The sequence below is a fragment of the Bactrocera dorsalis genome, chromosome 3, assembly GCF_023373825.1.
Source record: "Bactrocera dorsalis isolate Fly_Bdor chromosome 3, ASM2337382v1, whole genome shotgun sequence".
Taxonomy (NCBI): domain Eukaryota; kingdom Metazoa; phylum Arthropoda; class Insecta; order Diptera; family Tephritidae; genus Bactrocera; species Bactrocera dorsalis.
Window position 1 is genome coordinate 91,476,375 of NC_064305.1, and position 26,982 is coordinate 91,503,356.

A 26,982-nucleotide genomic window follows, 5' to 3' on the forward strand; every position below is an offset into this window, starting at 1 on the left:
GCTTCCGCTGATTTGCGCCAGGCATCACTTAGTGTGTACTATTTACAAGGTATTTTGTGCGAAGTGTTAGCTGTTAATTAAATAAGCTTAAGAGCACTGTTAAGACGTACCGTTTCGCATTGCAGATGACCCAAATTAATCGAAATGCCTGCGTGCGAGCTGAAGTTGCTCTAAGGTATCGCTGTACTTGGGTACTTACTGTGAACAATAATAACGAAAGTGTTGTTGATAAAAAGCCCATCAGAACCGTTATTCGATCGATTTATGCTTTGCTAGCAGCTTGTACTTTCGGACACACAAAAATGCGCAATTGATCATGTTAGTTTAGACCTCGAGCCGCTTTACTCGCTCCACCGATACCGCTAAGTATTTGTTCAACCCAAAAACAAGAAAAAAAAAATAAAAATAAAAAAATAATTGTTTAATGAACGTCCGAAATATAGCTAAGAGCTATTAGCTTCTAATGTCATGTCTTGGTGTGAGCAGTGAAGCGCAGTCCACTTCTTGCTGCCCAAAACGGCTATTTACTGACGTAAACACGACAGCTGACGATAGCATTGAAGCTATTCGGGCAGTTATCGTCGCTGTGCTTTATGCTTTTCTTTCATCTGCCATAGTGCTTTACCAAAGAAAGAAAGGTGGGCAAACAAAGCGCAAAAGTATCCAATTCTTCGGCACCTAATTTCTAGAAAAAGTGTTGGCGTTTGCTTTTTTAATTACCTCGTACACTCTTTTGGCCGAACATAATATCTTTTCTCGTGCTGTGACCTACTAAAGTCCCACAAAATTAATAAATGTATAACACATACATGCTTGTCTGTGCATGTGGCGGCGTGTGCTGCGCTTGTCAGGTATGTGAGGCGGCGTCAATAAGCCGCAGCGTGAGCAAACGAGACACGAACAAGTGATGAAGCTGCAGCATTCAAGTGTCTTGTGTAGGTACTCACATTTTACAAGATACTTTATCTTAATTGGGCGCATCAGTGGGTCGTCTGCAAAGCAAATATGTATTGAAATAGTAAAGAATGTGAGAGGGGAAATACAAAAGATTTATGAAAGATTAAAAGATGGGCTTAGGTCACTTTTAAACGAAGTTTAGTATTGAGCATGAATCTGTAGCGAAGTACCACAGTCGTAAGAAATCAGCGATATGAAATGTGAACCACAAATCTTCACGAAAGATTAAAGTTCAACGACTTCTTTCGCTTCCAAATGCGCATATTTAAACGGCTGCTAAGCCACAGCATGCCACATATTTATATAACTAATCCAGCAACACAAATGATGATGGCTTTGGAGACTACACTTTGGTCACTATCCAACTGAATGTGTCTGCGTTGTCTTCGGAATATTAATTCAGTAGCCTGCTCACATATGCACACAGGTAGCATTTTTCTCATTTCATCTTTTCTGATTTTTCGCATTTCTTTTGAGAATACATACTTTTGTGCATATGCGATAGCACACGGTTGTGTATGTACAGAATTCTTTTAGATTAGTTCTTGTTAGTTACAATTTAAATCACGTCAAGCAGCCGGCTCCAAGCAGCGGGAGAACGCGCAATACTGTTATACATTTAATCGCAATTGGAGCATTGATTCCTAAAATGAGCTCAGTGAAACATGCCAACCACTTTTCGCGCCCGGCATCCAACTTGGCAAGGGGAAATGGCAAACTGGCCATTGGAACCTGTTAAACCGCCAATTACCAGCGATGACTGCATGAAAACACACAAGCATACATACACACACACATCACACACATATAGTGTACCGTATGTGTAAGCAAAACGAGACAAAAAGCACTCACCCAAAAACAACTCATACAAGCGCTCAACATCAACAACACACACACGTGCAATGGTACGAAGTTGTATGCCTGTATGCGTGTATGTGTATTGGTGTGCGCTGATGTGCTTATGTGAAAGCGTGCTTCTTAAGCCAATAATACTATTAATTTAATAGTTTGGCCAACATAGAATTGAATATGTCTGATCAGCGACAATGTCAAGAATGCCGTTGTTGTTGGTGCTTTGGTCAAAGCAAGAATTCAAAGAAACTAGAACTGTGTGAGCTTCTTTTAAGGCGGCACAGAGTGTATTTTGTACTATACCTTCTTCTTCGGCACAATTTTCACAGAGTGATCATGGGCATAATTTTTGAGTTGACTTTGGAACTTTGAATAATTAACATATTGATATCATATACAGTTTCTCAAAATTAGACTAAATCGCATTTGTTCAAGGTGATGTAATGATCTGAGAGGTCTTGTAAACATACAACTCGGACATCAGTCGGTATTTTCACAAGAGTGACTTAACATGCAAAGACATAATATTCCGATTTTCTATACTTTTCTCCACTCTCTGAAATGTTTTGTAAATATACTCATGAAACATGAAATTATTGCCATGAAAATCACTGCAGAATGTGCCTACAAGCGCTGCGTTTCTGGCGATCAAGTGTAAATCGTACAGTTGCAGTCGAAACCTGTATGTATGTAACAGTAACCAGTTAAAACTGTGCAGTTTTTGTGACCAGCGCCATAAATTGCCGCGTCTATGTTTGGTCGCTTTGGCCGTTTTGGCCGCTAAATAGCAAACGTTAGTCGCCCAGTTGTTTGACTGACTCACTGACATGCTGACTTGATGCCGCCGGTGCAGAAGTTCGGGCCGGCGTCCGCTGGCAGTCAAAGCTTGAAGCCAACGCACCAACTAGCAAAGCGCAAAAAATAACCCAAAAGACGCACATGGAGCATGACTAGTGCAGAGTACTGAGTACTGAAATGTTATAAATTGTTGTTGAGTGCTTGAATTTGTAAACAACAAACCGCCGCTAGATAATCTAGAGCCAGCTCTCGTTCTGCGGCCGCCTAGCGGACATTGCTGTTAAACGGTATTTTCTTGTTGTAAGCGTTTTTGCTTGGTGTTTTTGGTTACGTATGACTAACGGTGATCTAAAAATATGTAGTTAGCTCTATGGAGTCTCTAATTTATCGCCACATGTGGGCATGTGTATTCAAGTGTGTGCGTGTTCGTGTATGTAAATAGAACATTTAATGAAGCGGTATGAATATGCATGGCTACTTAAGTAGGTTGGGAGTGCTTACGTAAATGGGAGAATCTGTTGATTGGCTTCGGTGCGGCGGTGAAGTCAAAATGCGGCCAAAGCTTGAATCACTGATGGTCGGCTATCCTTTATGACATGCAAATATCATATACAACTTGTACTTATAAGCTTCTATTTATTAAGGCTTTCAATTTTTTACAAAGTTTTTACTTTTTCGGCCTATCGGACTGTCAATCATAGAAACGTTCTTATTTGTTGCTATTAATATTTTAACCCAGAGCTATTTGTCACGATGACTACGAGCTTGGTCATGCTGAAATCCTCGAACACTTTTATTTCTTTTCAAAATACTTGGATTACCAGGTCACAAGCCTAGCCATGTCAGTCTACAGAGAAGGAGTTGCTGGCTGAGTCTTTTTCTTACAGATAGATCAAAGCTTGCAGCGAAGGTTAGTGTAGGAGTGCTTTGTCGAGAACTATCTATAAACTCCAGATTCAGACTTTCTGATCATTGCAGCGTCTTTCAAGCGATAGTTCTACTGTTCCGGAGCGTAGCCTCTTTCTGACTGGTGATTATTCAAGGAGAGGGGCTACGTTAGCCTTTTGCTCGTTGACCGTACGCTCGAGAGTAGTGAAGGGATGTTTAGATGTTTCATCTAAAAGCTCCTCCTGTCCAATATAAATCGTAAGAGGTCTAGTGAGCTTCTTGCTCTCACAGAAATTCACATTTCAACTGGACACCGCCAGATTCTAGATCTACTAGGAAGAGAATGAGTTCTCAACACTTCCTTCTCGAATGTCCTGCCTATGCCAGATCAAGACAAAAATACCTTGGTTCTCTCGCTTTCAGACATTCAGGTGAAAAAGAAAATATAGTTCGTAAGCAAATTTGTTATAGTTTCAAGTTGTTTTGCTGAAAATTAATACCCAACTACAGGCGGTCTTCTCTGGCTTCACTAGAGTTAGTATAATAAAACACTACACTAATTCTTGCTATAAAATACAAAACAATGCAATTTACTTCAATAGAGGCCGAATTTCAAACTTTAATTACATTTTTTCAGCGATCGTTTATCAGTTCACATTTAGACAACGCTAAAGTATTCGAAATTTTTCCTTTCTAAACTATTTAAAATCACAAACTTGTTCCAGCGATTTCACAATCGAAATTAAGAAAACCGGGAAATGCAAAAACCTTCGATAAGTATATTGCGAAGCCACCAGCGGCACAGCTGGAAACAACAAAATATTGCAGTCGTTCAAGCGTGCGAGAAAGCCATGAGAGTGTGCGTCAAGGAAAGAATGCAACCGGTGGCGAACTTGACCAGAATTTCATTCAAGATTTAAGGCATTTCATGGCCCTTCATAAATATGTGAGCGCGAGTATGTTTTTTTTATCATAAACGAAATGAATGCTACGGAAACAGGTTGCTCAGTTCGCTTTGTCAGTTTTTGGTGAGGCGCATATAACAGCACATTCCGAATGCCTCGGCTATAAGTGCGTGCGATTGAGCTGTGCGAGCTGCGAAATGCGCAAAAGGGAAAGTTTTTCGTTTACCTGCTAACTTCTTTTCATCAATCATGATCACAGTTAAACTCTTGTGTTAAGTGTGGTAATAAAAATTCATGCGTTATGCTGAATGGTTGCATTCAAATTGCGGACTGATTTTAGACGCGTTGTTTGCGTGCTTTGATTTGAGCTTTTTTATAAATTTCTATTTGCTTTGACGAAATATGTGTGAAATAAATGATATACATATATATTGGTTAGTCGAAAAAGTCTTTTCGTATTTTGTCAATAGATGTCGTTGCATGAAAATAATGTAGAAATTCGCTCTATTTTGAAATTTTTGTATAAAATAGGGAAGAATGCCACGCAAGTCCCCAATGAAATTTGTGAAGCTTACGGAGACGATGCTGTATAAAGTAAAGTGTAGCACAACAATGGTTCGCTCGCTTCTGTTCTGGAAATTTCGGTGTGAAAAATGCATCTCACTTTGGTCGATCTATCGTCAAAAAAGTCGAATTATGGATGGAATTATGGAAAAGATTGACCAGGACCAGCAGTCATGACATCGCTAAGGAACTTAACATTCATCAACAAACGGCAAATGGTCCAACCATTTAAAAATGACTGGCTACAAAAAAAGCTCGATGTTTGGATGAATCACCTGTGAAAATGGACCCAATTAACATCTGCGATTCTTTGCTGATAGGAAATGAAATCGAACCATTTCTGAAACGAATGGTAACAGGAGACGAAGAGTGCATCAAATGCGACAATAATGTGCGAAAAGGATCAAGGTCGAAGCTTGCTGAAGCTCAACATATGGTCGCAAAGCCAGGATTGACGCCTCGAAAGGTTATGTTGAGTATTTGGTGAGATTGGAAAGGAATCATCCACTATGAGCTGCTTTAGCCTAGTCGAACGATTGATTCTACATTTTACTGTCACAAACTGATGAGATTGAATCAAGCAATCGAAAAAAAACGACCAGAACTGATCAACAGAAAGGGCTTCGTCTTCCATCAGGGCAACGCTAGAGCACACACATCTTGGATGACTCGGCAAAAGCTGGGAGAGCTTGGCTTGGAAGTTTTGATGCATCCACCATATAGCCCTGACCTTGCACCATCGGACTACAATTTGCTTCGAACAATTCAGAACTCGCTTAATGGAGTAAAGTTGGCTTCAAGAGAAGTCTGTGAAAATTACTTGTCGCAATTTTTCGCCGAGAAATCAGAAAAGTTTTACACTGATGGAATAATGTCTCCAGCGGAAAAATTGCAAAAAGTGGTCCACCAGATTGGTATATTAAGGTTCATTAAAGTTCATTACAAATATAAAACAAAAATAAGTTGAAGTTTGATTAGAAATACGAAAAGAGTTTTTCGACTACCCAATATAATTGACCGATCCATATCTAAGGTGATCTACAGCTTCATACAAGTAAAAGAATGCACGATTCACCAAATTCACCTCCGAAATCCACAAGCAACATACTGAGCTACGTTTTCTTAATTATGTAAACAAAAGACTTAAGCACCGAACGCGACAGCTCTCGTGTGCAATTAACTATGCACACACACTACATATCTACACACACATATGTATGTGCATGTTAGCAATTTATTTACAATTGGTGCTGCATGGCTGAATTCCTGCGGCAGAGCGCTAGTAAATTACAACAGCAACTATGCTGAAAACGAACGACGGAATGAGCAGATAAGCGCTGTAAACGCAAAAATCGTGTAAATTTGCAAACCTGCTGCCGACATTGCTAAAGCAACGCTATTACAACAAAAACGGAAGAAAAGAAAAATGAAAGAATTAATATTTGGCGTTGAAAAATAGCGTTGGCACGGCTAGTTGCTGGTAAGTTGGCACCGACGAATTTGTCCATGCATGCCAGCCGACAGCCTGCAAGTGGTGCCACATCAGCGCAATCGCTAGAGCAGCAACATGTGCAAGGCAGCAATATTTGTGCCAGTTGCAACTGGCTCCTCTGCTCGGGTGTAAAATGTAAAAGCCCGTCGACTCCGCGCTATTGCACGCCAGCCTGCCGGAGCGCCAAGCAGCCGTGGTGAGACGCAATCACACGCCAATTCTGGCAGCAATTTGATTGTAAATTGCGCGCTTTTGTTGCAACACCAGCTAAGATAATGGCGATATTGCATTGCTGGCAGCCACGCGAGCTGCGAGTTGCGAGCTAAGCAGATACTCAGGAGTGTTGAATTTCATATTAGAAGAGACCTTGATTAAGGTCATTCGCTTCACTTTGTTTGCGGGAAAGAACTCGAGTGGCTAACTAAGTATGCCTATGCAAGTGTGTTATATATATGTGTGTGTAGATGCATTTCTTGTTGTCTTGTGTCGTTTATTCTTATAGCTGGCGACCAGGAATTTTTCCATCTTGGTTTCGCTGTTGCTATTATTTGGATTATGCAGCTTTGGTTCTCGATTAGAATGGCGAGGGGCAGGAAGTTCTTGCTTTCAGACATAAAGCCAAAAGGCTGCTCGGTAATGAGAGTTGACAAGACAATAGCGTAAATTATTTCATTGAAGTTCCTTTCCATGTAACTATGGATCTTGTAATTTCGCTTATCCATTAAAACAATAAGCTTTTTGCCTAAGTGACTCGATCTGAACAATTTCTTCGGAGATCCTATTATTGCCATAGAAAATAACCCTCGCCAAATTTCGTGAAATTATCTCTTCGAAGATTTTCCCTGCAAGCACTTGATACCGATCGCTTCGTTTGTAGTGCAGCTATATGCTATAGTGGTCCGATATCGACGGTTAAGAAAAACTGAAGGACTAGTTCGCGTATATACAAACAGACAGACGAACACAGCTAAATCGACTTAGCTCGTCATACTGATCATTTAGATTTATAATTTACAGGGTCTTTGACGTTTCCTTTTGTATGTTACAAATATCGTGGTGATCTTTATAGACCCTTTTCAGGGTAAAATAAGGCCTAATGGCCCTATTCCTAGGAATATGCTATGCACAACTTAATTCCGATCGAATGCACTTGTGGCACGGCGTTGTAAGACGGTAACATTGGCGGCGACTCAGAATCTGAACGTTTCTTCGCCACGATGCACAGGTAACACCCACACACCGCAACAACAACAACAGTAAGTATGTAAGAAAGCCACAAATGTGCAGCACCCTCAAAAGCTGGAAAGCAGCCTGTGAGCTGGCACAGAAGCAAGCAACGTTGAGGTAAGTCCGCTCGAGTGACCGCGGTGCCTGCAGAGCTACCCACTTGTTGTATTGAACATGAGTGCATTTTAATTTGTTGCAAGCACGTTTTCTCAGTGCTACCACAAATACCTGCATGCACAATGTAGGCATAAATATTAATTCTTGTTGTTGTTCTGCGTATTAGCAGCGACAATTTGTATGCAACACAGCGGAACCAACGAGCCCACAGAGAATGCTTCTGCAACATTTTTGCTTGTAACTTTTAGAATTAGAAATATCATTTACATATTTCCACATACACACATGCATACACGAATATTTAGTTGGGTATGGTGTGGAAGATGCAGCCGTTGTGGTTGACCGAGCCCACTTGGCTTTCCCAGAAGTGCATTGGTATGCGAGTGTGTTGCCAGACAAGACTTTAAAGCAAGTGTAGTGGTAAACATTTGTTGTTGTTTTGCTTGAGTAGTTGTTATTGGCCGAAATTATTTGCCTGTGGCGCAAAATGCTCGAACAATAAATGAAAGCCTCATTACATGGCTTTGTTTTACAGGTTTGAGTCGCGTTTTTGAGTTTCGAGTGCATGAAACGAAAGACTTAAGCAACAAACTTGGCGATGTGTGCCTAATAAAAAATGTGTAAACAGGAAAAGGGAAAAGTGAATGGTTTTGCAATGAAGAACTATATACATATGAGACACATATTTACAGACCCTTAATGTTTGCTTTTAATTCCTGTTTCTTCTGGGGTGGAAGTTAAATGTTTTATAAAAATTCATATTTTACTTTATTTAATGATCGATTTAATGTCATCGGTTTATTTCAAGCCAAATCCTCTTGCTAGTCTTCTAAAAAATATAATAAAACTTTTTCAAAATCTCCAAGTTTAATTTCATGTTTTCATGAAATACACTTTCCATGCTATATTCATATGAAGGTCAATTTCTTTTAGGATTTATTTTTAATGCCATGAAACATTTTCTCTTTGACTTATGTATATTTGCTACCAATAAAGTGGTTGGCATATTTTGGCGATAGTTTGCGACTCTCCGCTCTCAGACTTAGATTTTTGCAAGTTGCGAGAGTATAAAATGTTTGGTTACACCCGAACTTTGTTCTTCCTTACTTGTTTATTGCTCCAGTTTCTTTTAATTTGATTTATTAGATTTTTCTTAGTGGTATCCAAAACTACAATTTTCTTTCTAAAAATTAAAATTTACTTAAATCAATTCGACGTGTTTGTTTTTATCACTTTAAATACTTTTCATATTTGTACATATATACATACATATACATTAGGGTGATTCAAAAAAAAATTTTTTGTTTTTTTTGATTGGTACTCGGAAAAATGGGTTCCTAGAGACCTCTGAGAAAGCCTCTCCAAATATGAGTTTTTAATTGTACCGGGAAGGTCCTCCGCCTAACGGTTTTCTATTTTTTCTTATTATCAGATAGAAAAATTTATATCTCGCTTCCAACTACTTGAAAAAATATATTGTTAATTAGGTTTTGTAGGAAATTGAATGCTCTAAAATATGGTCTCTCATGATTTTTTCGTAAACCCAACCGTTTAAAAGATATTAACAGTTAAAGTTTGATTATTTTTGGTACAATTTTTTATTTCTTATTAATTTTATAACTCAATGAAAAAAAATTGTTATGAATAGGTTTTTGGAGAGGCTTTCTTAGAGGTGTCTAGGAACCTATTTTTAAGAGTACCAACCGAAAAACCGAAACCGAAAAAAATTTTTTTTTTTTGATCCACCCTAATATGCATTGATGTTTGACGATGAATATCTCGTAAACGCTTAACTTAATCGAAAAATCATGGTAGACCATTTTTATAGAGCAGTAAATTTCGTACGAAACCATGTGTTTCATCATTCATAATCATTTTTCATTGAGTTATAAAATTAATAAGAAATAAAGAATTTTTTCCAAAAATAGTCAAATTTCAACCGTTAATATCTTTTAAACGGTTAGGTTTACGAAAAAATCATAAGAAAACCATATTTTAGAGCATTCAATTTCCTTCAAAACCTAATTAACAATATATTTTTTCAAGTAGTTGGACGCGAGATATATAAATTTTTCTATCTGATAATAAGAAAAAATAGAAAACCGTTAGGCGGAGGACCTTCCCGTTACAATTAAAAACTCATATTTGGAGAGGCTTTCTTAGAGGTGTCTAGGAACCCATTTTTCCGAGTACCAATTAAAAAAAACAAAAAAATTTTTTTTTGAATCACCCTAATGCACATGTCATATCATGTAACAAATATTGGCTACTTTTTCATGAAAGCCAAAATTGCATTATTTGTTATACACACACTTGATTTAAGTTACGTAAGTGACACATATTTAGGTGAAAAATAAAGTTACATAACATTTACTTGGCACCGCGATCGATTTGAAAGCGAAGCCAAGTAAAGGAAGGCAATGACAGGCGAAAACGAAAATAGTTCCGTTACACTTGTCCAAATGCGTATGCACTTAAAAGTACCTGCACTTATACAAATGTTACTCAATTACACATAATACATATGTGTGCATGTATGTATGTATGTGCATAGGTGTTCATGTGTCATGGGAATGCTTGTGGAATTATTAAAAATCAAAAGTCTGCTTGCGTCTATCAACACGCATTTTGAATTAATTTCGTCATAATCAACTAATAGCTGGTGCCAAGTGGCTTTGTTGCTGTAGAACAAAAACAATAAAAACACTGTAAATTTGGTATAAGCGACTCGTTATTGTACGCATAAGCTTAAGTACTTGCCTATTTACATGAGTAAGTGCTACACTCTGCCCTGTAGTACCCTAAAGAGAAAATCTAAAGGCTTCTTGTGTTTCGATCAAAAACATATACAGGGTTTGTCCGGAAAGTAATAAGAGTAAGTCGATTTAAAAAAAATTATTGAACCAATCGATACAATTCTTTAAAACCTTCCGAAATAGTCTCCTTTTGCGTCAATTCAGCGCCGCCACCGCGATTTCCAAGCATTGACGGCGTCACGGAAGGCATTCTCCGGAATAGCCTTAAGAGCCGAGGTGCATGCTGCTTGGATCCCCTCTGTCATCTCAAATTGCCTTTCATCGGCCTTTTCAGGCAAGGAAATCAAAAAGTCCGGGGGCCACATCTAGGCTGTGAGCTGCTGCGGAAGCGTTGGGATACCAGCCTTGGTTAGGTAGCTGTTCACAAGAAAGGCGGTGTGAGCCGGGGCGTTGTCGTGGTGCAACTTAAAATCGGATGCGATGTCCCGATTAACTCTTCGTTTGATTCTTTTGAGGACTTTCACGTAAAACTTGACGTTGATGGTTTGTCTAGGAAGAACAAATTTATGGTGGACGATACCTTTTGTTGAAGTCGCATGTCTCTCTGCAGAATCTTCACTAGCGACCTCTTTTCGGCCCACAAAAAAGACTTGATGCCACCGAAGCACACCACTTCTTGCTAAAGCAATATCAGGGTAAGCCTGCTTGATCATATCATAAGTCATTGTTGCAGATTTATCGTACCTCAGCTCTAACGAACACTGCATGTTCGGCTTGCACCACTCACAGAAACACGTTGAGCGAAAATGTTTGTCCTGAGATAACTGATCAGCCGCTTGTTCGATAGCTAGTAACGCCTTCTACCGCATCCAGTCGGTGCGTGCACGCTCCGAATTAGTTAGAATATCGAGAGACAGTCTTAATGTCCAGGATTGAATACCATTGAACTTTCCTGCTGGGTGCGCATGCGCTCAATTTGCTTATACAATACTTGACTTCGGACGCTTACTGCGCATAAGTGCAGCCATATAAGTGTTTCGTAATTGCTGTCGTCAAAAGCAGCAATTTGATTAGTCATATGTGTGTGCGTTTGTGTATGCGTGTTGCGTTTTTGGCGCCGACAGCGTGAGCTGGCTGTGACTAATTGCCGTTCGCATTACCTGTGTGCTGTGCCATTTTCCAGCCAACACATGGGTGTTGTAAGTTGCTTTCGGCTTCCCTTTTGTCGAAATTATTTTGTGTCGCCATCACGAATAGTTGATTTGATTTCACGGTGTCTTGACTTTTACGACGAGTTGCGAGCCTCCGACACATTTCGGCTTTGCCCAATTTAACTGCTCTGGCAACCAAACCACCTTCGCTGTTTGCTAACGCTAAGTAAATCGGTGTTCGGTTGTTTTCTGGTGTTTTAGGATTGTGCGCTTGTTGGGCTTATCGTTTTCCGTTACAGGAAGTTGCAGTCAGCGAGCGAATGAGTTACGTTGTACAACTTGTGAGCCATAGAAATAGAAAGTGTTTTTCGGAACACACATACACTCTCACATACATGTGAGTCTACGTGATTGTTGCTGTAGGTCGAAAATATTGCACACATGCTGGTTGCTGGTTGTTTGTTATTGGCTTATTTCACCGTTATGCGTTCATAATGTAAGTGCGCTGGTGGTAATCTATGTTTTTGTGTGCAGTCACATTTGTTGTTGTACACACACATACATGCCAAGCGTATAATTTGAGTATTAATTAAGCCAAACGGTGGAACTAATGTCTCGACAGCTGCATGTCGACGAACCCTCAAGCCTTAGCTTTTGGCAGAAACAATTGGCCAACGCAATCCGAAGTTATGGCGAACACAATGATTTTTGCATGTCAAAGCTTTGAAGCATAATTAAGCTTATAAATTGCAAAGTCAAATATTTTCCAAACACATTAGTATAATGGTCTCACATGAGCTGCGCTGTTGCTTAACAGCAGTGGCAGCGGCGGCAGCGTCGGCTCAGCAAAGCTTGTGGGCATTGTTGTATGGCAGAGATTAGCTGTAGACAGCGCATTGTTGATCTGGTCCGAAGCCTTAAGGAAAGTAAAAGTTGTTGCGAGATTTTTAGTCTTTTTTGTTACATTTTACTTGTATGCAGCACGCGAACACTTTTACCTTCAATTAAGTGGCTCCAAACTGGCTCTCGACAACAATTAGACCACTCGCTGACACACACCCACCAGCACGCATAACGGTACATAGATTGACAGAGACAAGCGAAAATAGTTCAGCGTTCAATTTCTATAGATATACATACATACGATGCATGTGCGTTTGTATGTGCGTATGAGCGGCTCGCTTATCGCCAAGGCAGGCGGCGCAGATTTGTCAATTGATCATTTTCCCCGAATGTTTAGCGACGTGGTCGGTGCTTTGTGAAAGTGTTCACCTTTTAAAAACACGATTAACATAGTTTATTGTTATTGCAATGCTGTGTTTATTTTTGTTTGTGTTGTTTGTGTTATGTATGCCGCAAGCCCCTTTTTCCAATTCCAAATGAAAATGAAATTGTTAAGTCAATTGTTGTTGTTGATGCACAATTATTGTAGATATGCCACACGCAGAGTATGTGCATGTGTGTGTGTATCGCTGCATTGTTGATTCAGTTCACTTTTCCTCTCTTTTAATTGCTTTTTAATGATTTTCATTTTCCTTATAAAAAATTAATTTAAAATGATTGCATTTTTTAAACGCTTCACTACGCGTCATTCGATAACTTCTTGCGGCTGCGGCTGCGGCTGCGGCATGCTTTTACTTTTGCCTACGCTCCAACTGCCTCACTTCTGTCGACGCCGACGGCGCCACGGTTGTCGGAAATGTGGTTGGCAAAAGCTCATGTTTGAGCATTTCAAGCGAATATTGGTTGAAATTATCGAAAAACAATATTAAAAAAAAGTGTTGAAAATGTTTGAAAAATTGTCCTGAAGACAAGGAAGCTTAGAAGAAATTACTTGTTACTTATCAGGGTCTCTTTAATGTGGGGTATTTGTTTAAAAATATAAAAAGTAAAAGGTTCAATAATATATATACTTAATTGTGAGAGAGAATCACATACCTAGAACTCCGTGAGATTTATAAACGTACGCCGTAGGCAACCAGATACGAGTATCAGTGAATTGAGTATCAAAAGGCATATCAAACTGTCAGCTTGCTTAATTTCTGTCCAGAACTGCAATAGACATAGCAATAGACAAATATTTCCTTTTCTACGCTCTTTCGATTATTGAATTACCCAAAATCTCTTCAATTTGAAGAAAAAATCTGTAAGCCGAAAGCTTGTACACTTTTCGAAAGTGTTAGTGTTAATAAAACAGAATCGACGCAGGGATACCTCGGTGTCGTAACAAATTGGGCAGTCGTAAACCGTTTCGCCATTAACATTTTTTTTTAATTAACATATAAGATCCCGGCGCCACCGCTGCCGCAAATGAGAGACATTCGTCTGCAACCAGCGGATACAGTGAAACATCTAGGGCTCATCCTGGATAGGAAACTTTCACGGAAGCCGAATACCGAAGTGAGAACGAAAAAGGCATCGAATACCTTATACTGCTGTAGAGGAGTCATTGGCAAAAAGTGGAATCTCTAACCGAAAGTGGTCCTCTGGATCTACGATACCATAGTGAAACCTATACATATGTTCTACGTTGTCTTTATGTGGTGAAGGGCTCTAGAAAAGACCACAGTTACAAAGAAACTTGAGTGTGTTCAATGGGCGGAGCTTTTCAGCATATATGGTGCACTAAGGTTCCCCCAACCATGGCAGTTAAGGCCAACCTGCACATATTGCCCATGGACACGCCGGGAGGTGTATGGCTGCGAAAGCGGCCATTAGACTTAGTGAGTCTAGATTCTTAAGGAATACGGGTTTGAACAATCGAAAATCCTCACTTGCATTGGCTTTCTGCCGGATCACTTGGATCATGGAGTCGCTAAACCAAACTTTGGCAGCTCTTTCTCTATCCATATATCAACGAGGGAGTTGTGAAGGCGTTGGAGAAGAGGGGCAGTGAGCTTCTTCATGGATGGGTCAAAGCTTGGGGGGAAGGTTTGTGGACTAATGTCGAGAGTTTTTTGTTAACTCCAGTTTCAGACCTCCTAATAAGTGCAGCGCCTTCCAGGCCGAAGTTACAGCCATTAGGTTAGCAGTAGATTTACTCCTGCGGAGTGCAGCTTCAGAGATGTGACCATCGACTCAAATAGCAAAGCGGCGATGCTAGAACTCATTTATAATGCGTTCAGGGCTGGTCGAAGAGTGCCTAACCTCGATATCAATATCATAGAATGCATTTGTGAAAAGACTGATATAGTTGTAGGCCACAGCGGAATCGCAGGAAACTGTAAAGCTGATGAGCTAGCAAGGAAAGGCACCCTAGAGCCGCTATCTGTAGAATGGGACCGGTTCGGCGCTCCCTTATGTTTTTATGGTATACTATTAAATAGCTGGGCTCGCGAAAGCTTAATCAAGATTGATGACAAAAGATCAGGTGATCTCTTTGGCGTCAGTAAGCCTCTCTCTGTTAGTGGGCCTGTTACGGTCCATTTCCCTTTTAGCGTCCACGCAGTAAGACTGGAAATCCTACCGGACGCTATCTGCCGAAACTGTTTGGAAGAAGATGAGGTGGAAACAACTCAAGACTTCCTTCTTGACCGTCCCGCGTTTGGGTGCGCCGAGGCGGGAGAGGAAATTAAACGCCTGTACAGGTTTGCATTGCAAATTTATAGTTCGAACACGGGCGTTCTTCCATTCTATGGCATCACAAGGGATTACACATAGCAGTCCACGTGCGATCTTTTCGATCAGTCATCTAACCTAACCTAACATAGTGTTAATAAAGATGCAAGTAAAAAAACAAAAGAAATAAAAAAAACATTATTCTTATATACCACTTTGAGCGAACAAAAGACTGCAGCAACGAACTTGCCACATAAATGTCATTGAAATCTTTAGAGCACGGAGAGTCGCCTTGGAGCTTGAACTTGGCGTTTCAATTCAATAACGGATCTCAAATTTAAGGTTAAACATTTAATCACTGCCATAACGGTATTATATTACTCAAAGACACTTGGAGCAACTTCCTTCGCCACAGTACCAAACTGTGCCATGTGCCACATATTTCGCCATTGTCATGGAGACCATGTGATGAATGTCACTTATAAATGGAGGCAAACATACAAATTACTTGTAAACTGAAACTTTAAAAGGCGTTGCAAATCACATTCAAATCTAACCAAGTGAGCGATTTTTTTTTTTGTTGGTTTGAAAAGTGAAATTCAAACGTGTAAACAAATACAGTAAACAAACATTGCCATATCACTTCATTTTCGTACAAAGGAATGCATTAGCACACATGTGTGTGTATATGTCTAAGTTTAGCTATGTGCCATTGTGTTGGTACTTGGAACACATGCTTCAAGTCAGAGAAATGTTCAAGTACGTGCTTTGCTTTGTGAGCTGGCGGCTTTGCTCTTGAAGACAGAGATCGGCATCAACGCGGCAAGTCAGTGATTCTGGCGGCCATATCACCGTGCGTTGTAAATCAGATTAACATCGTCTTTCGATGTCTCGATGTCTGCAGGCAATGCCACTCTGCCACTCAGCCACAATGCCACAAATGGCTCTTGTCAGCTCGTTCGACGCTCAGCTCGAGTGCACGCCAGATTATCTCTACGCCATCTGGGCTGCCACTCCGCCGTAATGTGATAGTCGCACTGCACACTATTGAATTAAAGAATCGACGCCGCTGAGAAGGCGAGGGGCAAGGTAAATTGAAGTGCTAATAAAAATCGTACACACGCGCGGAGCCATGCAGCCATGAGTATGTGTGTGGACGTGCAGCGCAAAACGAAGTCTAAGAACGAGCGCATTAAGAGAATGGGGGGAATGGGGGAATGGCAATAGCAATAAAAATTCACTTGATACTGATATTGTACACGTACGAAAATGTGGGGCTTTTGTGGCAGGTGAAAAGATTTCGCTATGAAGAAAGTGTGAAACGATCGTGTTATGTGTCGTGTGCAGAACATATTCACTTTTTCGACTTTCACTTGGCGGCTGCAGTTCTAACTTTTATCGAATTGCTCTGCAGAATGACAACTGAGGCTGCATTCATAATACATGTTAGGATTCGAACTCTGTTTAAAGCTTGACTTAGTTTTTGCTCTTTCCACTTAGTGAATAAATACGTTTTTTAATTTCTTTTAGAATGCCGGCAAGGCGTGTACGCAGGTCCATCCATTTCACAAATATCTCCAAAATCCAGCAGTCATGTGTTGTCTGGGGCCCCGCTGCTTTTGCACACCTCCCCCAAGTTAGTGCTGGAGAGTACGATTGCTGATACAAATAATATCGCTGCGGACTTACTAACGATGAACGGCGACATTGAACGTGATGATAACGAAACACGGCAGCACATACGCATGGTACGTTCAGCACAACCAATATTGAACGAAAACTATCCGAAATCTGGACCGAATGATGTGCATTTTCCCAGCGATACAGAGAAAGAAGCTGGCGCGGGCCATTACTTCCAATACAACATTAAACCGACAAGTACACTCAATGATGGCAGCTCAGAGGCGCCGGAGCGGACACAAAGGGCTCGCGTTGGCAAAACACTGAAGCCTTCTTTTAGTGGCATTGCGTCTACGCCTTTGCCAGCCACCACTTCAGTATCGGAGTCTTTTTTAGCGAAAGGGGGCCTGCGACCGCTTACGTCGGGGTCCCCGATCAACCCGAGCCGCAGTACTGCTACCTCGACAGCGGCCACTGCCACGGCCTTGCCGCATAATCCACGTCAAAACTCTAATCCAGATATACAGGATATAATAACTGGTATTGTGAAGCTCCTGAATGGCAATGTTAACGTTCATGCAAATACACAAGGACTTCGGCGGCCATCTGCTAGTCGTATTAATAATCGTGGGCCACCACGTATATCTGATGTGCAGACATTACCGATAGATTATGATACGCAAAAGAAGCCATTAGGCTCATCTATTCGTCCGCCGCCATATACAGGGCCATTCGATCGTCCGGAGCGGCCATTTATTACAGGTGTACCGATTCCAGAGCAAATCGTCCCGTTGAGGCCGGGATTTATTAGTCAACGTCCACCATGGCATCGTCAGAAACCACGACCTCCAATTACTACTGCTATTGGAGGTAGACGTCCGATACCGCAATATAAGCCAATGCCGAATTCACAGTTATCGCCTCCTGTCGCTGAGGAGTCCGCTGGCCCTGTCAAAGACACGCCTGAGATGACATCACCACAGCACTCAGGAGAAATGGAAATTTCCGTCCCTCCAGACTATAACGATGCAAACGGTGATGTGCCGAAACCGACTGACGCCACCTATGATTCAGAGTTCTCTAATGAGGACACAAATTCCCAATATATTGAGGTTTCTGATCAGGACTCCAATGAAACGGCTGATCAAGCTCCTTTGGCGGTTGACAAAGACGAATTGGAAGAAGAAGATACAGCGCCAATGCAAGTATCTCCGCCGCCTGCAAAGAAAGACGAGCAAAACAGTAAGAAGAAACCCAGTAAACATAAGGGCGCCGATAAGAAGAAGCACACTCAAGAAGATTATGTAGCAATAATCGAAACCAGCTCCGCTGCACACACTGAGATGCAAATGTCTTCAACATATGCACCAATGCCAATGGAGATTAGTGAAGGTTCCACTATTGACCCATCTACAGAAGAGGTTATTTTCATGACGCCTAGTAAGACACCAACACTGGAGATCAGCTCCCAACTGGATGATACAAGTTCGTCTACTGAAATAATTACTCAAAACTCCATTATCACAACAGCCTTACCAAATACAACCAAGAGCCCGGTTGTGCTGAGCCCATCAAGCAGTACTGAACTGTTGGCGACCATTCCACCTGCTTCAACTAATACCACACCCAAACCGCTTTCCACCACTACTACTGCCAAACTATCAACTACCACATCTTCTACTACCACTACCTTCACCTCTGTCGCCCCGCCTGTGACAACCCCTGCTAACACCCTCCCCATGCCAGTGCCTCAACCTCCATCTGACTTTCAACCACGACCAGGTTTAGTTCTTGACGATCCAGAATTTAAACCAGGTGGACGACCGCGGCCACCCAGACCAATTCAATCACGTCCCGTTGATGTGCAGCAACAACCATCTTACAATATTCAACCCACACGACAACACTTGCCTCCTGGCTATGGGGAAATATTTGACGTAACTCTATCGGCCATACAGGGTCCTGGGTCCGCAGGCGGTTCGCAACAGACGATTAATATTAAACCATATGGCACTTACGGCAACAGTGGGGGACAACAAGGCGATATAATACTATCAGCCGCAGGTGAAGATGGTTTTGTTTCAATCGATGGTAAGCGCACTTACATCAATCTCTTTGGTGATCCAACAGATCCACCCGCAGGAGTACCCACTACGCCGGCGACGGCAGTACCACAACTACCTGGAAGCGGTGTCACTGTAGGAAGTGGTGTTGGCAGTGGTAATGGTATTGATAGCAGTGGAAATGGCGGATCCAGTGTAGGTAATGCAGTTACTCAAAACAACTTAGCCAGTCTAGGATCAGGATATGGTATACCAGAGACAGAGGTTGTAGATTTGGAGCCCACCAAGCCCAATAACGTAAAACCACAATCGTCTACTACTAATTCCGGACCAACGAGACCTCACTATCGTTCGCGACCAACACAACCACCTGTGCGCATCGACACCTGTATTGTGGGCGATGATTCGACCTGCGATCAAGCTCAACATGAACGTTGCAAGACCGAGAATGGTGTATCTAGCTGTCATTGCAGACCTGGTGAGTAATAAAATAAAATGTGCTTAGGATTCGCTCTATAATTATTTCTTATATAGGATATTCGCGTCGCAAGCATCGAGAACCCTGCAGAAAGGTCATATCTTTTTATCTGGGCATGCGTGTGGATCGTATTTACGAGCATCGTATTGTGTGGGACAATAAACTTTTGGACAAACATAGCGAACCCTATGGACAATTGAGCTACGAGTCGATTAGAGCAGTAATATACAAGACAAACCCAAATGAACCCCCACAACATGCAAATCATAATATTTGATCTTCTGCTTTCAGATCGATTCGGCAATGTCGATGACGCCCTATTCGGATGAATTCATGGATGCACGAGTTAACAATATTTACCGTGGTGATCCAAATCTGGGTGGCAGCGGCGTCTTTGTGAACATGACCATCAAAGTAAGTACAAATCAATATGCATTGTCACGGTTCCAGATCTAACAGTAATTTAAAATGTTCATTAGCTTGACGAAAGTGTGGAAACTTTGCGGCCAAATCTGCGCGCGGATGTTCAAAAACACTTGTTGGGCGTACTCCACCGACGCAATAATAATATTGGTAACTCTGTTCTATACGTGTCTTCGCCGGAGGGCTCCATAACTGCCTTACACGACCTGGATGAATGTCAGTCTCGCGAGTTAAATGATTGTCATGCGAGTGCGTCATGTTCCAATTCATGGGGAAGTTTCCGTTGTTCTTGCGAAATAGGGCTCCGTGATCCATGGGCCGATCAACCACAGCGCGCTGGTCGCGACTGTCAATCTTGTCCGGACTCATACTGTAACAATCGTGGAACTTGCAGTTACAATGAAGAAGGAAATCAAGTTTGTGCTTGCGATTCCAGTCATTATGGCGGGCAATGTGAGATTGATGGGGAAGTTTTGGGTGTGGCCATTGGAGCTTCCTTGGCAGCCGTTGTTATTATTGTGTTGACTTTGGTTTGTCTAATAATGTGGTCCCGTCGTTGGCAACGTGAACAGAAGAACGCTATTGGTTCGCCAGTCTTTGGTTACATGAATACGGCGCCAATGAAATCCGCTGGTCTGCCGGGACAACCGGGCTATCAAGTGACATTGGAGGATCGTATGCGTTGGGCACAGATCGCTGATGTAATGGCACAGACAAACCATTACGGGGTAAGTCCGATTGTGAGTATATCGAAGAGAAATACAGAGGCTAGCTGCGGCTACAGTAGCTCTGTAATAGCATGTGTTGTATGATTATTTGAATCTTATTTATCTAAACCCGCAATATTATTACAGGCTGAACCAGTCGGACCCACACGCCCATCGTCGGCTATGTTCGCTTATCCGAATCTACAAACTATGGGTATGGGCACTATGGCAGGCATGTCGATGCAGGGCACCATGCAGATGCATCAGGCAGGCAGTATGGCACCGCCAGTTCCTCTGCCACGGTATGAGTGTGTATACCCTTCAGACAATTCCTCAAATACGAATAAAAAGTTGTTCCACATCAAACCAATCTGTCTTCCTGTTATAAATTTTGCCTTTTTTCCAGAAGACTGGGGCTGAGTGCACGATCGAATGGCATGCGAACCTTGGAGAATTCCAGCTCAAGTGAGGAGGAGGACCGAGCTGATTTGCTCGGCCGTAATTTTCAAGTACCGCGACCAAAGAGTAGAAGTAATGGAAGCATAGCGGTAAGTTTTTAGAAGAAATGAAAACAGTTTAAAAAAATGGTAGTTCTTCGAACAATTTGTAAAGTCTCAACTAATAGAGACATAAATTTGTCTACATCAGGAAGGAGGTAAGAGGATGTAGTCGATTTCGATTCTATTAGTTGTAAAGTTGAAAAAGTGTCGTCTTCGTAATCTGTGTCGGCATTCCCATTTCTATCAACGAATAGGCTTTAAGTGTATTCCTTCCGCCGTTATAATATGTTATATCCATCGAACCCATCAAGTAGCGAATACCGTTACGTTTCATTCCTTGAATCCGATTATATTCATACAAAACCTCAATTACCAGTAAATCACTTCTGACCACAAAACTCCCTTATGCTTCGATACTTTCCACAGAATCAGTCGGGCATCTACTATGACGTAGATTACGAGCCATCAGGCAATGGCATCGGTAACACGAGTGTGGATCATTTGTACGGTTCGCAAAATCAGTCATCCTCTCACTCACACACGCACTCACACTCACACAGTGGCAACAATCACATACCGGGACCACAAGGCATACCAATGAGCACCTACACATCCGGACGGGCCCCAAGTAGTTACTACATGAAATAATTCCGTTATCTACTACTACTAGTATGTATGTATAATGTTAGTACGTATGAATATGCCTGCTTGCAGTAATGCAGTCGAAGGTCGACGTAGACGCATTAATTGAACTTCGGACTTTCAAAATCGAGGGTCACTTCAATTCTTGTAATATGCCTTAAGAGCTAGTCGTTAAGAGAATATGTAGCTGTAAATAAGAATTAATGAAATAAAACGATACTATTAATTTATTGTATTTAAAATCATACCTATTAAGTCAAAGTAACTGTTAATTAAGCCCCTTTTAGTTAAGCTAAGTCTATTTATCGCTGACATACTAACTTCGACTAACTTCGGCTCAAGAACACTTGTGTCTATGTTTAAGTACCGCAACGCAGTGTCTTGAAGAATGCAATATTTTTTAATAACTTTCGAATTTGTTTATAAAATACCAACACAGTTGTTATAAATATAAGTAAATGTAAAAACTCAGTGTACATACGTATATATTTTAAACAAATGTAATAAATTGAATAGAGACCAAAATTATGCGACAACATTCATTTCAACATACATAAGTAGATACTGACCACCTGCCGATCATCGACAAGGCCGTAGAGAGTTAACTTTTATTGCTGGTTAACAGTGGTCCGTAATGACTGTAGTGAATTGTTGGGCGCTCCTTTGCTACTCACTTACCTGGCTTGAGGATAGGTGAGATAATTTAGTTAATCTAATTAGTCGGTATAACGCGGGGTACAATGCAGAGGATGTGTTGCAATTTTTTGCCAGGTAGGCAGCATCAACTGAAGTTAGTTGCAATTCGCAATGTCAAAAACGAGTTTAGTTGTTTTAAAGTGGAATTAATTTTAAATCATCTAAGTCGTTTTGTAAACAGCATAAGGGGTATAAATAAAAGTCAATAAATTCATTTAATGCAATGTCTTACCAAATTTATTGAATTCATTTTTATGGACAAAGAAGTAATAAAATACTCTCTGTGAGCAATCAAGCCATGTAAATTATAAATATTATTCTCGTTAATGGTTAAAGGGGGGTGTGTAAAATATGCTACGGGCCAATATTTAATTAAATCAAATACTTTATGTAACCAACACACTAAAATAAATTAATTAGTTATAAAATTAAGAATATCAAGAGAAAGCAACCATTTGAGTTGAACAAGCCTTCAGATAAAAGCGTAATTGAAATGAGGTTACAGTCAAATAATGCTTACAAGTAACACGTTGAGATAAGCAACTGAGTGTAACACTTGTCCAGGATGTATGTTACACGTTCCTATGCGTATGTAAAAACAGAAAATGCTTGATTGCATGGTGATGCAGGATTATCTCGTTACACTTGGCATCATCTATTTCTTCTTTTTGTTTTTACCCTGAGCAGCAGGTTGGGGTGCGCCGGTGAGTGTGGCTAGATCCTTTTTCAGTTGCAGCAGTATTTCCACTTCCGGTTTCCATACGCTGGCATCACCGCTTGCTTTCAATTGGCGCACCTTTTCGCCCTGTATGTACCAAAAAGAGTGTTATAATTTAAATAAACCACTTTAAAGCATAGCGTTTTTCCCACCTGTTGTGTAATACGTTGTTCCAGCTCTTTGACTTTTTCGTCGCTGGCCACAGGCGTCGCCACAACTGCAGGTGCAGTTGGTGGAGCTGCTTGAGCGGCAGTCAGTTGCTTTTTGAGATCCAATAAGACATTTACTTCGGGTTGCCAAACAGCTTTGTCTTTCGTCGACGCCTTTAGTTGACGGACTTTTTCGCCTTGCAAACGCACGGCTTCCTCCAACTGAGCCACTGACTGTGTGCCGTTAGGAAGTGCCGATGGCTTGGCAGTCGCCGAATTTGTATTGGTTGTTGTCGATGATGGTTGGCTGCCGTTGCTTTGATCCTGTACACCACCAAACTTCTTTTTTAGCTCTTCAATAAAGCTCTGCTCCAATTTGGTGAATAAGGGTGCTGGTTTTCCAATGTTGTGACCAGTGGGCAGAAGAATGTTGATAAATGGTTTTCTACAAATGTTTAATTCAAGTTTTAAATAAATTTTAAATTTAAATATTGAGAACTTACTCTGGATTTAGAGGCGTGGGTTTTGCGTTTAACTGAGAGAAAAGTGTACGCGCAATTGTTGGCATGTATGGTAACATAAGATTGGCCAGGAGTGCAGCGATGTTGGCGCAAATACCAATAATGGTGGCTGCGCGTGCTTTTTGCTCATCGGTGCCCTTCAGTAGCACCCATGGTTGCTGAGATTGCATATAACCATTGCCGTGACGAGAGATCGAAAGCAAATGCCGTATGCCGTCTCGCAATTTAGCCTTTTCAAGTGAGTGGATATAACCTCGTACTTCGCGGTTGATGAGTGCCAACAGTATGAGCTCATCCTTTGTTAGTGTCATGGTCGGCACGACGCAGTTAAAGTTCTTTTCGCAGAAGACTAAGGCACGGTTCACGAAATTACCCAAATTGTTTAACAAATCGGAGTTATTACGTGCAGCCAAGTCATTCCAACTGAAGCTAGAGTCTTGACCTTCTGGCCGTGCAGAGGCAAGATAGAAACGCCATATATCAGCAGAAATACCAGTTTGCTAATTAAAAAACAAAATTTATAAACATCAGAAGGTAAATAAAAAACTTTTGACTCTTACCTGGGCGTCGTTGCCAAAAACACCAATACCACGGCTTTTACTGAATTTGCCATCTTCGTAGTTCAAATACTCTGTCGCCATAATATTAGTTACCATAGTGTGACCCTTGTTGGTCGCCAATAGTGAAGATGGGAACACAACAGAGTGGAAGGGAACGTTGTCCTTGGCCATGAACTGGAAAAGCTCTACTTTTACATCCTTTGATGGTATCCACCACTGTTTGTATTCACTGGTGTAATGCTTCGTCATTGAAATATAACCGTATGGAGCATCGAACCACACATAAAATACTTTCTTTTCGAAACCAGCAAGTGGCACGGGTATACCCCATTTCAGATCACGTGTAATACATCGAGGTTTGAGACCTTCTCGTAGCCAAGAACGAGTAATTACGCGGGCATTATTGGTCCAGCCCATTTCGGAGCCCTCCAACCACACACGTAATTGGGGTTCAATTTTGGGCAAGTCGAGGAAGAGTTGGTCAGAGGACCGTATTACAGGAGCGCTGTTACAAATTTTGCAACGTGGCCGAATTAGTTCGGTGGCATTAACTAGTTTGCCACACTTATCGCATTGATCTCCACGTGCGTCTTCATATCCACAGCCAGGATGAGGACATGTGCCCTCCACGAATCTAAACACATCATAAAAAATTTCAAATATTTTTCAAGAGTTTCGCCAGCAATTTAAATACATACCGATCGGCCAGAAATCTATCACATTTCACACAAAGCAGCTGATCAACGCTCTCGGTGAATATATAGCCGTTGTTGTAAACATCATGAAATGCCTCTTGCACAATTCTGAAAGGTTCATATTTTATCAACATGCTTTTTTTCAAATATTAGTAGTCTTACTCAGTTTGCTGCTGCGACGACGTGCGACCAAAGAAGTCAAAACCAATGCCAAACCAGCGATAAATTGAATTATGCAGATCAAAGTATTTGTCACATATTTGTTTTGGAGTGAGGTTCTCAGCTAATGCCTTGTTTTCCGTTGCCGTGCCATACTCGTCTGTACCACAGATATATAGAGTATTGTAACCAGCTGCGCGGGAATATCTAGAAAGAATAACCAAAAAAACATGTTATATTCATTTGCTTAAACAGAAATGCTGTGCCACAAACCGAGCAAAAATATCTGCAGACAACACACAGCCTATGATGTTTCCCAAATGTGGTACATTATTCACGTAAGGTAAGGCAGATGTTATTAAAACGTTACGTTCTCCTGCCTTCGGCAAAACGGTTCGAGGTTCAACGCGTTGTGGCAAAGACACGTGCACAAAACTCTTTTGAGCATTCGCCAACTCGTCTTCCGTGACAGTGTCTGCCAAATTTCCAGTTGTATCGGCTAGTAAATTCTCCGACTCAGATGCTGTATGCACGCGGACGGGAACATGGCTTAAACCACCATAACGGTTGGAATTTTGCAAAGATGTGAAAGTTAAGCCAGCTAAAGGAGTTTCCGCTAGCACCGCTTGAACTTCAGGTAGAGCAGTTATTTTTCGATACCAGGCTTTAAGATGCTCTATATTCTGAGCACCTTTCAATGTGCCGTCGGGTGCCAACAAGGACCATACAGCGATATCTGCTGCACTTACTTTATCTCCCGTTAGAAAGGCTAAGTCTGCCAAACGATCATCTAATTTTCTGACTAGTAAATTTAGAACAGGTAATGCGTCAGGATTAGCACGGTGGCCGACGGACAAATGTTGGGACAGGGCGGGTGCCAATTTTATCGTTGACCATTCTAGCCACTGTAATATAAAATAGTACATTTTTATTAACGAATTAAATTTGCTTTACTTTCTAATTTATACCAACCTCATCACGAAGGGCACCTTCATCCGGAAATAGATATCTGGCAACCGCATCCGTCGAAAACAATTTCAAACCACTTTCTAGCTCCAATATAGGCAAGACTAAAAAATCTTTGCTGGCAGGGTCTGGAAATAACAGTTGCTTATTGCATCAGATTGCATTGCTATCGCGTTATTCGAATTCATGGAAATTTACTAATATGTGACGAATCACTCTTACGTGCCATTTAAGTAAAAGTTTTGACCGTCAACCACTCACACTTACCATTTAACGTGACTTTAATGACTTCCACTGGTTTATTGGCGAACTTCGCCAACAATTGTAATTTTAATCCAAACGGATTTCCTTCGTTGGTATAAATTTTCATATTTGGTATTTTATCCACACCAATTTCTAATATCTAAAATCGCACAAACACGCGATAGTTATTCGATGACAGATACCAATTGAATTGGATTCAATCAGTTGCCACGACTTTTAAGAAGTAAATATTGCAGTGTTGCAATGCTTAGTATGCCAAATATACTCGAGGTATTTGGTAGCAAATCTAGTGGAATAAAAGCTCCTTCCGATGTTAAAACATTTATACGCTTTCCGCGTGATTGATAAAGACATGTTTTTCTGATGAATTTTTTGTTTATATTTTTTTGGATTTCGAGGTTCATTCATTTCAGTTATATCAACACAACCTTAAATAATTGAAACATCAGATTTACTACTAAATAACTTAAGACTGAATTACTGTATAAATTATTTTCTCTACATCAGGTTGGCGATATTTGCCCCACTGTGGCTAACAGCTGATCAGTATCATTGT

General features: G+C 41.0%; 2 protein-coding genes across 10 annotated transcripts in view; one reads left to right on the forward strand and one right to left on the reverse strand.

The window, feature by feature from the left end:
- The window catches only part of LOC105230536 (mucin-5AC), a 35,901-nt gene extending 14,051 nt beyond the window's left edge, over positions 1 to 21,850 (forward strand). For 2 of the 9 annotated variants that reach the window (XM_011211334.4, XM_049450912.1), the window contains exons 4-10: positions 16,796 to 19,426; positions 19,483 to 19,646; positions 19,718 to 19,840; positions 19,906 to 20,589; positions 20,704 to 20,906; positions 20,963 to 21,104; positions 21,483 to 21,850. In XM_011211334.4, coding sequence (XP_011209636.2) covers positions 16,796 to 19,426; positions 19,483 to 19,646; positions 19,718 to 19,840; positions 19,906 to 20,589; positions 20,704 to 20,906; positions 20,963 to 21,104; positions 21,483 to 21,704 — 4,169 coding nt within the window. In that variant the 3' untranslated portion in view covers positions 21,705 to 21,850. The remainder of the gene's footprint in view (positions 1 to 16,795; positions 19,427 to 19,482; positions 19,647 to 19,717; positions 19,841 to 19,905; positions 20,590 to 20,703; positions 20,907 to 20,962; positions 21,105 to 21,482) is intronic. The other 7 variants (XM_049450917.1, XM_049450918.1, XM_011211336.4 and 4 more) reach the window with 7 other exon arrangements.
- A 754-nt stretch (positions 21,851 to 22,604) lies between these two features.
- LOC105230538 (methionine--tRNA ligase, cytoplasmic) lies at positions 22,605 to 26,627 on the reverse strand. Its single transcript, XM_011211344.4, has 9 exons — positions 26,430 to 26,627; positions 26,169 to 26,290; positions 25,470 to 26,101; positions 25,200 to 25,403; positions 25,041 to 25,145; positions 24,343 to 24,976; positions 23,765 to 24,282; positions 23,265 to 23,706; positions 22,605 to 23,199 (listed from the first exon to the last, which is right to left on the reverse strand). Exons 1-9 carry the CDS (start codon positions 26,530 to 26,532, stop codon positions 23,050 to 23,052), a joined length of 2,910 nt encoding a protein of 969 aa, XP_011209646.2. The 5' UTR covers positions 26,533 to 26,627; the 3' UTR covers positions 22,605 to 23,049.
- Between the last annotated feature and the right edge of the window lie 355 nt (positions 26,628 to 26,982).